Source organism: Phragmites australis, chromosome 22 (genome assembly GCF_958298935.1).
Source record: "Phragmites australis chromosome 22, lpPhrAust1.1, whole genome shotgun sequence".
Lineage (NCBI taxonomy): Eukaryota > Viridiplantae > Streptophyta > Magnoliopsida > Poales > Poaceae > Phragmites > Phragmites australis.
Window position 1 is genome coordinate 4,408,572 of NC_084942.1, and position 16,904 is coordinate 4,425,475.

Here is a 16,904-nt window from a genome sequence, read left to right on the forward strand (position 1 = left end):
CAAAGTACATGCTCGAAATTATGGTGGTACCAATGCACCCAGTGCTCAGGCAATAGGTCAACTATCGATAATAGAGATCCATTAGACTGAACACATTGCAAACCGCACATAAATCATAAACTAATTTTCTGATCCAAGCAATTTCCAATGTGACTTTAAAAGTGATGGTGTACTTAGTAATAGTTGTAGAGTAAGCAACGGTTCTTGCATGAAACATTTCTAGATCACCGTTCTATCATTTACATAAAACCAGATTTCACACCATGATTCCTTTGTTGGTTTGAAATCTAGCATCGATGTAACTATTTATAACGACTTTTTCTTTCCTCCAAAAACCATGGTCACATTCTTGTTCTTATCCAGTATTAGAGGATGATTTTTCCTGATGACTATCAACAGGACTTGTGATTGATATCAAGATTTTCCTACTCATCAGGTATCACAACATGTTGAGTCTCGTAAAGACTGACGCTATATGGTATTGGCGAGAAACCTTATTTAGAATCCTGCATATTGAACTACTTCGCAAGGAGTTCGAGAAGAGGTGGCGACCAGGGTTTTGATGGCTGAATTAACACAAGCGCGCCACGGCTCCTATATAGAGTACGTTAATAGGCCTTTAATCATATTAAAACTCATCATGATTCAAAAATTTAATGAACATTCAATCATATTAAATCTTATTCGCAGATCCAATCTGCATACATGATTGCATTTAAGGTATATCACCAACAGGAAAATCTTTATACATAGTAATCCATATAAAATATGAATAATGTATTATATATAATCTGTTGGAATTGTTCTAAGTAACGCAATCTATAAGTACACATATTTAGATTATAACTGCACTCTAGTTATAGTTGTCGGATACAATATGTTTCTATTACGAGAGCCCGGCGACCCTGGGCCACTACTCAGGATCCATAGCGCCTGTCATAGAGAAGTCGAAGTTAGGCCAGGTTGTTTGGTTTGCTTCAGCCCGATCAAAATCGAAATTGAGCCAGGCTATCGAAATTTTGCCTAGGCTGTCCTACTTGTCTGGCTTCGCCACAGATCGCGTGTCAGAAGTCTTCACGTAATTTTTGTCTCAAAGAGAAGAAATACAACATGCTAGCAACAACTCCTCTTGTTGGGTTAGCATGAGGAAAGACAATTCTATATGGGGTGTATATATACGAGTTATCTCATCTGTTCATTTTTCTCACCTAATATTTATTCATCTGTTAATTCTTTTATTTATTTTATAATTTTTTATTTACTTTTTTATACGAATCATAATATAAATGAACGTTTCTGATAGCTTGTTTGCAAGGTTAGTGAAATTTTCTCTTCCAGCCGGCCTGTGGGCATGCTTTGTATTGGGCCGAACCGTGTACAGTTGGTTGGACCATGGGCCTTCACTTTTGCAGTTACTAAGGAAAGGAAAGGAAGGGGTGGTCCTCCGCATTCCAAGCGTTGCTAAACCCTAAACCCGCAACCGCACTCGCCTTCCCGCCGCCGGCGACCACCGAAACCACCATGGCCGCCGCCGAGAACTCCATCGACCGCAAGCTCTCCGTGCTCGTGGGGGAAGCGCGGCCGAGCGCCGCGGCCCTCCGTGCCGCCGCCGAGGCCACTGACGCCGTAGCGGAGCTCATCAAGAGTGTGCCGCGGCAGCAGGCGACGCCGGAGGCCGCGCGGGGTTTCGTGAGGGACCTGGGGCTGGGCGCAGAGAAGCTGGCGTTCGCCTTCCGGCCGCCGGAGGTGGTGCGGGTCACCGGGAGCCATGCGGCCGGCGCGGTCGCGAGGCCCGACGTCGCCGCTGACCTTCTCGTCCGCTTGCCTAAGGTATGCCCGGTGTTGTTGATGCACTTATTTACTTTACCTTCAACAAATTGTTGTATTGTTACGGGCGCATTGCCTTGAAAATTATTAGAGATTGTGTTGTTATGTGCTTCTTGTGGATGCCAGCCACTCAGCTGGGAAAGATTGTATCTTTGGTGAAAATACAGAAAGTTTTAGTAGTAGTTTAATGGTCGTTCAATCACTTGTCCGTTAAAATTTTTGGATTTTTGGGTACTTCATATGTGGCTGAGGGAGCATTTGTTGATCTTTGTTTTTGCTTGCTAAAATGGCTTCATTCAGGACAGAGCTCAGCGACCGTGGTGCTTATATGCGAGTATTGTCTTTATACTGAGTTGAATTGAAGGGAATGTGTTGCGTGGGAGTAAGGATTTCCTTTATGTTGCTCTAGATGACTTGAGTTTTCTTCCTTCAAAAACATTTCACCTTATACAAAAGTGCACCAAAGGCTGCTTAGCTATGCCAGATTGTTCAGTCAATCCTGTCAACAAAATTTATCGTTGGTTGAGAAGATTAGAAGCACAACAAGGACTGGTTTAACCCAAATAGGGTCCTTTTGTCAATATCATGACTGAACTCATTAATGTCTTGTTATTTGAAAGATAACTCTGCTTCTTTATTTTGTTGACTATTGCACACCAATGTGCATCAGGACCTAGTTGGTACCTTTACAAGTCAATGTATTTTTATTTTCACAGTTTCAAAGTAATTAGATTAATTTTGGGGTTTTAAATTATCATATGATTTATTTTGTACTGATTTTGATATAGGAATGCTTCCACGAGAAGGATTTTCTAAATCACCGGTACCATGCAAAGAGGTGTCTGTACCTCTGTGTCATTGAGAAGAACTTGAGGTCATCTCAATTAATTCACAAAGTTTCATGGTCTACCTTCCAAGATGAGGCACGGAAACCTGTCCTTCATGTATATCCAGGTTGTTCTTCAATCAAGTTGCTTTCTTTTATCACCTCAATGTGCACTCGGAGTTGATACTTGTGTAAGTGGTGTCTTATTTATTATCTTTCCCCCCTCAATTTTCATAATTTTCATTGGTGCAGCAACAGAAATCGCAGAACTTCCAGGGTTCTATGTCCGAGTAATCCCAACCGCGAGTTTTTTGTTTAATGTTTCGAAGATGAATTTAGCAACAAGAAACAATGTCCGTGCATATACAAAAGGTGATCTGCCTGCTTTGGATATGTTCAATTTCATTGTGATGTAAATAAGAGTGCTCATTCTTTGAAACTAGTACCATTATACCATCATTTTGGCCTTCAATGTAGTTATATAGTTTTTTCTTTGAAACTTTGCTGATTGGATTTGTATTTCAGATGGCATAAACCTACCAACACCGAAGTACAATTGTAGCATATTGGAGGATATGTTTTTGGAGGAAAATGCAGAATTTATCAGCAGCACCTTTGCAGATTGGAAAGCCTTACAAGAGGCATTGGTTTTACTAAAAGTACACATTTCATCCTAAACTCTAGTTTCTTTATACGTATCGAAAGTAGGATTAGAATGGTTTATTGTCTTCAGTTATTAGTTGATGTTAATCAATGAGCAGTAGCACCTTTAACAAATATATGATTATTTGACAGTGCAGCAGGGCAATTATTATTCTTTTCCTCTTGAAGACAATCTAATATTTAGTTCAAATGCAGGTTTGGGCACGTCAAAGAACTTCAATATGTACACATGATTGCCTCAATGGATACTTAATATCCGCCATCCTCGTGTTTCTTAGTGTGGACTCTGGAGGAAGCATAATTAATAGATCAATGACCACAAGACAAATTTTCCGTGTCGTAATGAATTTTTTGGGTACATCCAACAACAGAAAATTTATTTTCTAGGATTATGTTACCAATGTTTACTATATTGAAGCATATATGTATTTTTGTAGCAACTTCAAAGGTGTGGGCAAAGGGCTTGGTGATTCAGCCAATGAAGAAGCGGACAATCACCAAAGAGGTTTGTCAACCTGCTGCACAAAATCATAGCTTGAAGCCATCATAAATATATTGGTGTCCATATCAGTTTGTGTAGAGTAAATGGAATAATCTTGAAAGGCCTACAGCCTCACAGGTAGCCCAGGAACTCACCCAACACAAGTACACTAGCAGTGGTATTTTTTGTGCTGCAATGGCTTGCTGCCTTTTTTGTTTTCTTCTCTATTTATACATTGCTGACCACTACAATATGGTCTGGGTCAATCAGCTAATAACTACAACCATTACTGCTTTAATTGGCTATTATTCTCCCTAATCTGCTAGCTGGAAATCCCTGGGTCAATCAGCTAATAACTACAACCATTACTGCTTTAATTGGCTATTATTCTCCCTAATCTGCTAGCTGGAAATCTGCACACATCAAGGCTTATTGCTAACAATCTCCCCCTAATCCTTGTGTGTGAACTTGGAATTGATGTTGACCATTCCAATCCTAGCACAAAGCTCATGGAATCTGTCTCGCCCAAGTGCCTTCGTTTGAATGTCAACGAGCTGGTTCTTAGTGCCGACGAAATCAGCACTAATCCTCCCATCTTCCCGACACTCCTTGATGAAGTGGTAGCGCACATCGATGTGTTTGCTACATTCATGGAAGACAGGGTTTTGTATCAGCGCTAAAGCTGACTTGTTGTCAATCTTCAGCTCGACGATGTCGGCGTCCCTCCCCTTGAAGTCGTCGAGCAGCCGAGCCAACCACACCGCTTGTGTGGCTGCGGTAGTGGCAGCAACATACTCTGCCTCACAGGACGAGTGCCACCACCTTTTGCTTGAGAGCGTGCCAACTCACCAAGCTGCTGCCGTAGAAGAACAAACTGCCGGATGTACTCCTCCTTGTGTCAACATCGCCGGCGAGGTCGCTGTCAGTGTATCCGACAAGCTATGCCTCCGCTGTCCTCCTGTAGTGGTAACCGAGACTTAACATCCCAGCCACATAGCACATGATCCTCTTCACTGCCGCCATGTGTTCCTCCGTAGGCTGCTCCATAAAGCGACTCACGTACCCCACGCTGAAAGCGAGGTCCGGCCGCGTGTGGACAAGATAACAAAGGCTTCCAATGATCCTCCGGTACTGAGTGACGTCCACCTCCGCCGCCGTGCTGTCACGGCTTAGCTTGAGCCGCTCCTCCATGGGGGGTGTGCGCAGGGTTGCAGTCCTGCATCCCCGCCATCTCTAGGATGCGCTTGGCGTAATGCGCCTGGCATAGCGTGATCCCGCTGTTACTCTGCTGCACCTCGATGCCAAGGTAGAAAGAGAGTAACCTAAGGTCGTTCATCCTGAACCTCGCCTTCATCTCCTCCTTGAAGCGGTTGATCTTCGCCTCAGCTGTTCGGCCGCGTGTGGTCAAGATAACGGATGCTTCCAATGATCCTCCGGTACTGAGTGATGTCCACCTCCGCCGCCATGCTGTCACGGCTTAGCTTGAGCCGCTCCTCCATGGGGGTGTGCGTAGGGTTGCAGTCCTGCATCCCCGCCATCTCTAGGATGCGCTTGGCTAGGGATGTCAACGGGGCCCCGTTCCCCGTTCCCCGACGGGGAATTCCCCTATTAGGGGACGGGGATGGGATCATTTTTCCCCCCACGGGGAGTTTAATGGGGAAAAAATCCCCCCCGTCGGGTATGGCGGGGGCGGGGATGATTCCCCATCCCCCGTCCCCGTTTCCCCGCGGGGCCCCGAATATTAAGTTTTATTTTTATTAAGCTGAATTTATTTAACTCTAATCGGCCCAGCCCAAAAATTTCTACCTAACTACAATCGGCCCAGCCCAAAATTCCTTCTTGATGGCGGGGACGGGGACCCCGTCGGGTACCCATTCCCCGCGCGGGGGCGGGGATGGGGGAATTTTTTTCCCCGCGAGCGGGGACGGGGACGGGGACGGGGAAATTTCCCCCGGTCGGGGACGGGGATGGTTACCCATTCCCCGCAGGAATTTTCCCCGTTGACATGCCTACGCTTGGCGTAATGCGTCTGGCACAGCGTGATCCCGCTGCTACTCTGCTGCACCTCGATGCCAATGTAGAAAGAGAGCAACCTAAGGTCGCTCATCCTGAACCTCGCCTTCATCTCCTCCTTGAAGCGGTTGATCTCTGCCTCTGCTGATCCAGTGATGATCAAGTCATCCACAGACCCTGAGGAGCAACAGCAAGTCGCCATGGCTACGCCTGTACATCGCCGCCTCATGCGGGCTCTGCTCGAACCCGAGAGCTCGCAATGTTGTGTGTAGCTGCTCGTTCCAAGCCCGCGGCGCTTGCCGCAGCCCGTAGAGCGCCTTCCGCAGGCGCAACACCTTTTGTTCTGCTCCAGTGATGGTGAAGCCCGACGGCTGTGCGACGTACACCTCCTCGCCCAAATCGCCGTTGAGGAAAGCCGACTTCACATCCATGTGATGCACCGGCCAGCCATCTTGCGCAGCAACAGCTAGCAGCAACCAAACGGACTCAAGACGAGCAACGGGTGCGAATACCTCATCGAAGTCAATGCCCGGTTACTGCACATAGGCCTTGGCGATGAGGCGAGCCTTGTGCTTGATCACTGCTACTGCCTCGTTCTTCTTGAGCTTGAAGATCCACTTCAGCCCAATAGGTCCGATGCCCATGAGGAAGCTCCACCAGCGATCATGTCCCGTTCTGCTCGATGGAGTCCATCTCCTCGCGCATGGCCGCCTACCATGCTGGATCGTGCTCTGCTTCTACAAAGGAGCGCGACTCTCCCTCCTCGCTGACCAGCAGCAGCCCTTCGCCATCGACGACGCGATTGGCAAGGCCTGGTGCCTCTCCTTCTCCAAGCACGTCGACGATGCGACGATAACGGAGAGGGGAGGAGTCGTGGTACGCATCCAGCCTGGCGGAGTCGTTTGGCGGAGGAGAGACGAACTCCAGGAGCGAGGCCGCCGCGGGATATGCCCCTGTGGGCGTGGCCCCTGCCCCTGCGGACGAGAAGGGCGCGGATGCGCCGCCTACAAGGGGGCCTGACGCCCCTGCGGTCCACGGGCGGGCCTGCGGGTGGGTCCGCCGCGGAGGACGCCCCTACGGGCGTGGGCGACGAGATCGCCCCTGTGGGCGCCGGTGCAGCAGGATAAGCGCCTTCTGCGCTGCCTGCAGACGGAGCCAACGCGCCTTGGTGGATGTAGTTGACCACTGTTTCCACATGGAAGTCAGGTGTGGTTGTTCCACCGTCTTGTAGCACCGCCTCACAGTCCCAGCCGACGTCCTTGTCAAAAACAACGATCGTGGGAGATGTGGACGCGCCGGGACCGGGGCTCAAGCATGCGGTACGCCTTGGAGCCATCCTCATAGCCGATGAAGACCATCGGGGTGCTGCGGTCGTCGAGCTTCCGCAGGCCTGGTCGTGTATCCTTTACATAACCAAGACACCCGAATGTACGCAAGTAGCTTATCGCCGGCTTGCGCCCGTGCCACGCCTCAAATGGCGTCTCGCCGTCAAGACTCTTCGTCGGCGCTCGGTTGAGGAGGTAGATAGCCGTGGTCACAGCCTCCCCCCAAAATTCAGCGGGCATCTTCCGCTGTTTCAGGAGGGCGCGTGCAGTGGCGAGGATGGTCTGGTTCCTCCCCTCCACCACGCCGTTTTGCTGCAGCGTGTATGGCGCGGAGAAGTGCCGCTGCACGCCGTGGTCCTCGCAGTGGTGCGCGAATTCAACGGAGGTGAACTCGCCGCCATTGTCTGTGCGTAGAACGCGGAGCTTGTGCCCGCTCTCCACCTTCGCAGCAGCCTGGAACTTCGTGATGGCCGCTGCAGCATCACTTTTTGTTGTGAGAAGTGCCAGCCACATGTAGCGGCTGGCATCATCTACCAACAGCAAAAAATAGCAGTGCCCGCCTGACGTCGCCGGCGTGATGGGGCCGCAGAGGTCGCCGTGGACGAGGTCTAGGACGCCCTCTGCGCGGTACTTCGCCTTGGCTGGGAACGGGGCTCGGCGATGCTTCGTCATGACGCAGGTGTCGCAGAGCTGCTCCACGTGTTCTAGCCGCGGAAGACCACGCACCATGTCCTGGCGGCCAAGCTGGTGCAGCGCGTCAAAGCTGATGTGGCCGTAGCGGGCGTGCCAGCGCGACGAGTCGTCGTTGTGCTGCACCGGGAGACATGGGGCACGCGACGTTGAGGCGTAGGATCAAAGATGTCCAAATGGGTGGCCCGGCACGGCACGGGCCCAGTCAGGCACGGCCCGTTACAGCTTGTTAGCTAAACAGGCCGTGCCGTGCCGGCCCACGTGCCGTGGCTGCAGCCCAGGCACGGCCCGTTTAAGATCGGGCCGTGCCGTGCCGGCCCGCGGCACGATAGTCCCAATAATATTCTTTTGGCCTGTCGGTCCGTTAACACGTGAAAATCGGAAAAAACATCAAAAAATTGCCGGATGTTGGAATCGAACTCACAATCTCATACATGGAAAACAACCACTCTACCACCTTGTTAAGCATCTCTTTATGTATTAGGCATAAACAAATTATATAAAACCTTATAAAAATAGAAAAACTTAAATGGGCCGTGTCGTGCCGGCCCGGCATGCCGCGGCTTCGACCCAGCATGGCCCGCCTAACCGTGCCGTGCCGGCCCGGCCCGTTTACTCGTGCCGTGCCGTGCCTGGGCTGGGCCATTTTTCCTGTGCCGCGGGGCTGGCCCGTTAGGCCCGGCCCAGTTGGCCATCTTTACATAGGATGTAGAGCCGGATCCGCCCGCAGTTCACCTTGGCGATGAGATGGCGCCGGCGATCCCAGATGCGCAGCACGCCATCCTTGATCAGCACCTTCGAGCCACACTCATCGAGTTGGCCGACGCTGATGATGTTGTTCTTTCAGCGCGGGATGAAGTAGACGTCAGAGAGCGCCTTGTGCTCGCCATTCTTCTCGGCGAACAGCACCGTGCCGCAGCCGTGGATCTCGACGAGCGATCCGTCGCCGAACCGTACGGTTCCCTGTACCACACAATCAAGCTTGGCGAAGACGTCGCTGCGGCCCGTCATGTGGCTGGTGGCGCCGGTGTCGAGGTACCAGCCCTCCTGGAGTTCACAGGCGTCCGCCTCGCCGAGGAACACCTGCGCTTGCGGTTCATCGAGGTGGGCTGTTGTCGACGCCGGCACGGTGTCGTCGTTCAGCGCGCAGACCTGCGCCATCAGTAGCGCAGGCTCGTAGTCATCCTACACGAGGTGCGCCGGACCTCGCTTGGACTGGCGGCAATCACAAGCCCAGTGACTGGTACGCCTGCAATTGCGGCAGGCGTCGCGGTCGTTGTTGCGGGCAGCGTTCTTGCCATTAGCCGCGCCCTTCTTACGCGAGCCACGGGAGTGGCGATTCTTGTCGTCGCCTTTGGCAGACCGCGACCCCCCTCGCTAGCTCGCCTTTCCTTCTGGCGCGCAAGCCACTGCTCCTCCGTGAGCAGCAGCTTGCCATCGAATGTCGATGGCAGCACCTGGTCCGGGTTGAGGCGGTCCTCCGCCGCCTTGAGCAGTTCTGTGACCTCCTCGATCTTCAGTGTTCAGATGTCGAGGAGCGTCTCGATGGAGAGCGCGATCTGCGCGAACTTGGGCGGGACAACCCGCAGGTACTTGGCCACGACCTTGGCGTCGTCGACCGGATCAACGAGTACCTCAGGTTGGTGGACGATCCCGGTGAGGCGCATGGCGAAGTCGTCGATTGACTCGCCGTCGCGGAAGGAGATCGCCTCGCAGTCCTTCCTCACCTTCTGGGCAGTCACCTTGCGAGAGTGCTCGGAGCCGACACGCATCGTCTTGATCGTGTTCCAGGCCTCCTTCGCCGTCTTCTTCGCAAGGGAGGTGACCATCTCCGGTGGGATTGCGCGAAAGATGGCCTCCATTGCCAACCTGTCGTCGACCCTGTCCACGCCGCCCTTGTTCACGGCCACCCAGAGGCCGCGGGCTTCAAGCATCACCTCCATTATCACCGACCACTCGGCGTAGTTGTGCTTGGTGAGCAGCGGATACGCGCCTCCGACATCTCTCACCACGTGTTGTACCATAGGCGCAGGAGCTGCAGAAGAGCCATCTTCATCCGCCATGACACCCTACTGATACAAATTGAAAAGCCTACAGCCTCACAGGTGGCCCAGGAACTCACCCAAGACACGTACACTAGCAGTGGTATTTTTTAGTGCTGCAATGGTTTGCTGTCTTTTCTGTTTTCTTCTCTATTTATACACTACTGACCACTACAATATGGCCTGGGTCAATCAGCTAATAACTACAGCCATTACTGCTTTAATTGGCTATTATTCTCCCTAATCTGCTAGCTGGAAATCTGCACACATCAAGGTTTATTGCTAACAAATCTTTTCCATACAAGATCGTAATTCTCCAGATAGGTCCTTTGCCTTAGTGTGAACACAGTAATATGGTGTGACATGGGCATACCATACTTAAATGCTTGGCTGGTCATACTTCACGATGGGTTCCTGGTGTTGAGTAATGAGAACACCTGTACAGTTTCTTGGTGCACATGATGCGTAATTCAGTGTGCAATTTTTGCACAAAATGCTATTGATTAGTTCAGTAATATTGAATAATACAATAACCCTTTTCATATTTATGACATTCTGATCAATTGAAATGTTCAGGACATTGCTAATTTCCTGAAAACATTTGATGTTGCCATATGTGATGTATCTGGCCATGTAAATCTGGCATTTCGGATGTCGAAGTCAGCTTTTTTAGAGGTAAGTGCCATTATGAAAGTATTCTATAGCCACCAAATCCTTTTTCATTTAGTTTACTTTTCCTTTTTTTATTTGTATCTCATGTATATCTACTCAAATGCTCAAGCTTGGGCATGTGGTATGATCCAACAGTTACTGTTAGATTTCTAGTTTAGTGTTTTTTACCCGTTATGTTCAGAATAATGCTATCCACATTTGTAATCAAGCTTGCAAATTTCATTGAGTTGAACTTTTGTAGTTTCCACCTTACTCCAATATCCTTTTATATTCAGCTTCAAGATGAGGCAGCTTGCGCGCTTAATTGCCTTGATAAATGCAGAGATGGTGGGTTTGAAGAGCTCTTTATGACCAAGGTTGACTTTGGTGCTAAGTTCGATTCATGCTTGAGGTATGTCGTGTTATAATGCATCACATTGGTGCATATTGTATTATGTACTTTTACTGAAACCATTATCTGAGTGAGCTCAGATGCTGAGTTTGGGACTATCAAGTTACATTGTGCATGCATGCTTGTGTTGTTTGTGTGACTGTGTTAATCATTTTCGTATATCTATAGCAAAATTCCACACAGTTCACAAAGGTTGGAAAATAACATTGCTGCCCTACTGACAAGTGCCCCCAGGCCCCAATTGTCAGCCTCAATTTTGATATTGTTTCAAATTTGCACAACTTCAGAGTGTCATTGAGCTAATTTTTCCTTTCTAGTATAATTCCCAGATTGAAGATTTTTCCATCACCTTGCAAGTTGTGAAATTTTGATTAGCTATCCAGTCCTAAACAAAGGTTAAAGCTAAGAAGTTGTTCAAGTTCTCACTATATTGCTTTCTGACAGGATAAAAATGAAAGGGAACTCTAAGGTCACTGCATTAAGCTTTTGTATGGATGATGAATCTTGGAGAATACTTGAAAAAGATGTTCAGTCCTTGCTACAACAAGGACTTACAGAGAGAACAAAGACTATCCGAGTCCTGTGGAGAAGCACACCTTCTGAATGGAATATAATGAATGTAGGTAACATTTGCATAATTGATCACTTTTTCACTGCATTTCAATCCAGTGACAAGCACAACTTTATAGGGTTTCTCAGAATTTGGTAGCAGTCCGCTGATAGTTGGCATAATGCTTAACTCATTGGAAAAGAGTTTTCGTCTTGTCGACTTTGGTCCAAACCCTGAGAATCGTGATGAGGTACTTTTCCTTTTCTAGATTACGAAACAACGATCAACTGCAATTATTATGATCTAACAAACTTATATTCATTGCTCTCGTAATTCCCAAGGCTGTTAAGTTTAGGAAATTTTGGGGAGAGAAAGCTGAACTTAGGAGATTTAAGGATGGAACTATTGCTGAAAGCACAGGTAACTATTGTGTTGTATTTTACCCAGTTGTCTGTAAAGCACATACATAAATTTGAGAAATACACTTCTTAATGGAGCCTACTTTCTAAACTGCAGTGTGGGAATCTGAATCTTGGGAGAAGCACACAATTATCAAAAAAATTGCTGATTATGTGCTTATGAAGCATTTGTCATTGCAGAAGGAAGATTTGGTTCATGTTGTTGATCAGCTGGACTTTTGCCTCCTAGTCAATGGCCAAGGTTAATTTTAGATCTTTCTACATGGTGCTTTACAGTTATATGTCCTTGTTTTTAGGCTTAATTGGAATCATGCAGATCCGGTCTCATCTTCTGGAGCATTGCTCGAAGCTTTTGATGCTTTAGCTAAGCAGTTGCGTCTATTGGATGATGTTCCTCTTAAAATATCTACCGTGCAACCTCTAGACTCAGGTTCGGCACAACATTTTTATAATTCTTTGTGCATGCTTTTATTTTATTTTTCACTTTTGCTTATTGCGTGTGACATTTCCTTTCATTCCACCTTTTCTTATGCCAGCTTTTAGACACACTTCTGTGTTTCCTCCCGGACCTCATCCGTTAGCATATGGAAAGAATTCTCCGAGGCTGCCGAATTTCACAACAACTTGCATTCAATCTTTAGAAATTATGATTCAGGTACAACCTCTCTTTAGTTGTGTTATACCACAATGGGATAATATTACTCTTTCTTTCCTAGTTTCAATTATGGTGCTCAAGTGCTCAGTAACTTGAATGTCATGTTTTTTTCACTTCTTTTCAACTACAGCTGGAGGGATCTGGTAACTGGCCCTTGGATCCTGTGGCCATGGAGAAGACAAAGTCTGCATTTCTTTTAAAAATTGGTGAAAGGTATGTGAGAACATTTAAAAAGAAAACCTGATTGCTTAAATTCTTTTTCCAGTCCATTGGCTCAATCTGTTTTAATTTCAGCCTGGAGGATCGAGGAATGTTTGTTTCAGCCAGTGAAGATGAGGTGAATGTCCTCACATCCGGATATTCGTTCTTGCTCAAAATATTTCATGAGAGAGGTTTGCTGCAAAAGCAAGGTTAGCTTATTATCTATTCAAGCAATTTCTCATATTTGCTAATTTGCTCTTGTAGATAGATCACGAAATTCCGTAATTTTATTTCATCATCTCACAGCTGGAGATGGTAACACACAAAATGCTCCATCAGAAGACAAGATGCTCTTTCTGCGGAGCCAGCACTCGAGTATGATCAATGGTCTGCATGGTCGTTTCCAGATGTATGGACCGGTAGTCAGGTAACTGTCAAGTTTCTGAAGGTTGTTAGTTAAACACCTCATACCTTAAAATATAAGTTATACTTACTCTGTGGTTGCATATATTCTTTCTGTCTCAAAGGCTAGCAAAAAGATGGATTTCTGCACATCTGTTTTCTTCATTTATCTCAGAGGAGGCAATTGAGTTGGTTGTTGCCTACCTATTTTTGAAGCCATTCCCGTTCCATGCCCCTTCTTCTCGGGTTGCTGGGTTTCTTAGGTACACCTCTGGAATCTTTCATACAATCTCCGATTACTATTTGTTTTATTGTTCACTTTATCAGCTTCATTGTTTTTGTCATGTAAGAACTGACAGACACCAGCAATCCTACCAGCTATCTTAGTCATTTCTTGATTACTAGAAAAATTTCGGTTAGCACTTCTAAATAATTATGGAAGAGAACAGTTTTGTTATAAATCCCATAATCATTCTATGAAAACCACAATTTCCCCTAGGGGTGCAAATTGGTGAACCTAAGGGTACCCATCAACCCTTTTTAGTTCGACCAGTAACACTATTTTCTCAAATTGAGTAAATTTTCATAAACTAGTATAATTAATTAAACTAAAGAGGGTCGATGGATACCCTTAGGTTCACCCATTTGCCCCCCTAATTTCCCCCTGAAATATCCATTTCAAACTATGCCTTCAGTCTACAATTAAGCTCAATGTTGTGGAATGTAGACTTATATTGGCTATCACGAAAATTAGAAACCATAGCCAGTTAAGAGTCCATAGTTTGTTAGAAAGGCTTACACATAAATATACCAGGCTTATAAGCTCATTGAGTTATTAGTTATCTTATTAGGTTGCGGTACCGCCCCCTCCATCAATCCTCCTATTTCAGTAGTTAGTTATACCTTTTACCAGTCTCACAAGTCATGAAAGCAGTAGAAGTCCTCTGACTAATTACTACAAAAATGACAGGTTCTTGCGGTTGTTATCCAGTTTTGACTGGACCTTTTCACCCATGGTTATCGACATAAACAATGACTTCAACCTGAAGGATGAGAAAGAGATCAATGTTAGTTCTTTCTTTTTCTGTTTCGATTTTTTGAATTAGCTCCCTAGCTGTTAACATATTGATGGATACAACTACAGGAAAACTTTATGCTGAGCAGAAAATCTTATGAGGAAAATCCTCATGATATCAAACCTGCAATGTTTCTCGCTGTATCGTATGATAAAGCATCTGAAGCATGGACGAAACATTCACCAAGCAAGTCGGTAGGTGATTTATTTTTTCTATAGCCTAAAAGATTATTACTGCTGTCGAACTCAAGTATGCATCCAAGATTAGTTAGGGAAGTAGAAATGTTGAAAAATGCTATATATTTTCCATTTCTTGCACATCAATGACATATTTCTTCCTGTTGTATTACATTCTGTGTTGCAATGTTATAGAATTACACTCATTGCCCAGGCTTCAACCATGAAAAGCATTCTGTGTTGCAATGTTATAGAATTACACTCATTGCCCAGGCTTCAACCATGAAAAGCATATATGGTAATATACTTTCAGATTGAGTGTACCTGGTTTATTTGTTTACCTTCTGTTCATTTGTAAATGTAGGTTCTTAAACGGATGGCTTCTTATGCTAAAAGCAGCGCAGAACTCTTAACAAATCTAATACTTCAGGATCAATCAGGGCAATATACATGGGAGGTAATTTTATTCTTTCATCGCTTTATTGGTTCTATCTCGTAATATTTTCCTCACTTGGTATGGATTTTGTTCGCTATAGTGCCTATTCCGAACACCTATGAGCAATTATGATGCTGTTGTTCTCCTCCATCAAGAGAAACTTTGTCGTCCTCACCATGTACTTTTCCCTTCTGAGACTCCTAATGGTCAGTTTCACTTACATGATCAATTGCCTCCTTGTTGTCATATGTTATTTTTTACAGAAGTATCCTTTCGGCACAATGTTACCACTAAGTATAAAGCAAAATTGATTTCACTTCTGCAATTAGTACAGTTTAGCTGAGTATTTGTTGCTCACCAGAACTTGGTTATTCTTTCGGTACAATACCGTACCTTCCATCTTATTTGTTCTAATGCAATCAACTTCCGTGACAACCTTACAGGTAAGTTGGTAATCTGGGGCAAACCAAGTAAAGATTTCCACCCTTATATGTCACTCAATAAAGGGGCTGCGAAAAGCATGCATGATGCAAGAGATAAACTTTTGGTAAATTTTGACCCAACCACATATTTCCTGCAAGACGTGAAGGTACGATTGAAGATCTTGACTTCTTCATAATGTGTGTATCCATTCAGAAGAAAAATAACATTTATTTACAGTGCACATTCCCGAAGACCTTCAAACTGTGGTATGGTTCAATTGGAGGAGATGTAGTTGGTCTTACATGGGAGAACCCAAAGGTACTAGTCCAACATCTTGGGCCATAGAATATCAGTTCTTTTCTTTTGTCTTCAGAAAGAAAGAAAGAAAAGAACCCTTTCACGCCAACACTACGCAGGCTTGCTCTAGCAGTGTGTTTCTTGGTTGCCAATAAGCATTTTATTGTACATAATTTAATGTGTATCACATATGCAGACGTGTTTAAGTTGAATCATTTTTTACATGTCACAGAAGCGTGGCAGAGAGGAGGCTGATGAAACCATGCCAGAGCCGACATCTATCCTTAAGGAGGTCGGAGATGTCGGTAAAGGCTTGGTGAGGGGTGTATATCTCCTCAAAGCACCAAAGCTTCAGTAAACTACTGTGTGAAGAACTGAACTTCCAGCCTTGTATTGCTACGAGATAACTTCCAGCTGATTTTCCTCCACTGGCAAGAGAAAGAAGCAAGGTTCCAGGGCATTGTTTGGGCATGCTGGCAATGGATCACATGTAGCAATGTAGTGCTGAAGTCCAACTGTTTGGGCATACTCATATGTTGTGTTTAGACCCCAACTGAAAAAAAATCAAGGTTGTAAAGTGTGTATCCAAATTTTGATTCTGAGTAGTATATACAACAATGTGATTTTGGTGTCTGATTCTCACATTTTTATTGGAAACGTCAGTCCTCAAACTTAATGTGCCAGGTTTTGTCGGTTTGAAGTATGACTGTATGTGCAGGTACTGAAATAGAAACATTGCATTTCATGTAGTGACTAGAATTTCCGTGGTGGGGGGGAACTCATGAGATTTGACAGGCAAACCTTTTGCCAAGTTCTGAGCACTAGCAACATTTCCACATTTTGCTCTTCCTTTTTTTTACAAAACAAAATGTAAGGTCGATAGATTATGACATACATGGACCGTCGTATAAGCTATTTGATCTGTTTTGGCCGAATTTAAGCAGCTATTCATTCAAATCATTTGGATCTTTTGGTAGGGCTTTTTTTTTTTAACCTTTGATTCTAAACGCAGTATGTGTGTGAAGTACCTTTGACCTTTGGCCTGATGCATCATTCTTCTTGGAAACCAAGAAAAGGGAGAAAAAAACTGTTTTCGTTGAGAGTCGAACTCAAGACCTCCCGCTTACTCAACAGGTACTCTAACCAACCAACTGAGGTACGAAAGCCAATTACATTTTAGATGTCTCTACATTTATTAATTTCTTAGTGGTTCCAAAGAGCTGGATTCTCACCCAATGCAATAGGTATTCATTCCAATGGGCTGAGTTCCCATTGCATGTTTAGATGGTGATCAAAATTTTTAAAACAAAATTGTCAATTTTAACATGAAAATCCAAGA

The 16,904-nt window shown here is 45.8% G+C and overlaps 1 protein-coding gene across 2 annotated transcripts; it reads left to right on the plus strand.

Moving 5' to 3' along the window:
* Positions 1–1,439: 1,439 nt before the first annotated feature.
* Positions 1,440–16,239, plus strand: LOC133904855 (uncharacterized). Of its 2 annotated transcripts, none has more exons than XM_062346466.1 (25): positions 1,440–1,830; positions 2,616–2,781; positions 2,906–3,025; positions 3,179–3,312; positions 3,512–3,671; positions 3,754–3,821; positions 10,444–10,542; positions 10,815–10,930; positions 11,375–11,549; positions 11,620–11,730; positions 11,822–11,900; positions 11,997–12,140; positions 12,216–12,329; positions 12,436–12,554; positions 12,685–12,767; positions 12,849–12,964; positions 13,062–13,182; positions 13,283–13,420; positions 14,128–14,224; positions 14,302–14,427; positions 14,774–14,866; positions 14,946–15,051; positions 15,289–15,434; positions 15,506–15,586; positions 15,798–16,239. In XM_062346466.1, exons 1-25 carry the CDS (start codon positions 1,522–1,524, stop codon positions 15,921–15,923), a joined length of 3,147 nt encoding a protein of 1,048 aa, XP_062202450.1. In that variant the 5' UTR covers positions 1,440–1,521; the 3' UTR covers positions 15,924–16,239. The 2 variants fall into 2 exon arrangements, with proteins under 2 accessions (XP_062202450.1, XP_062202451.1); XM_062346467.1 differs by having other exon boundaries at positions 2,912–3,025.
* Positions 16,240–16,904: the final 665 nt, after the last annotated feature.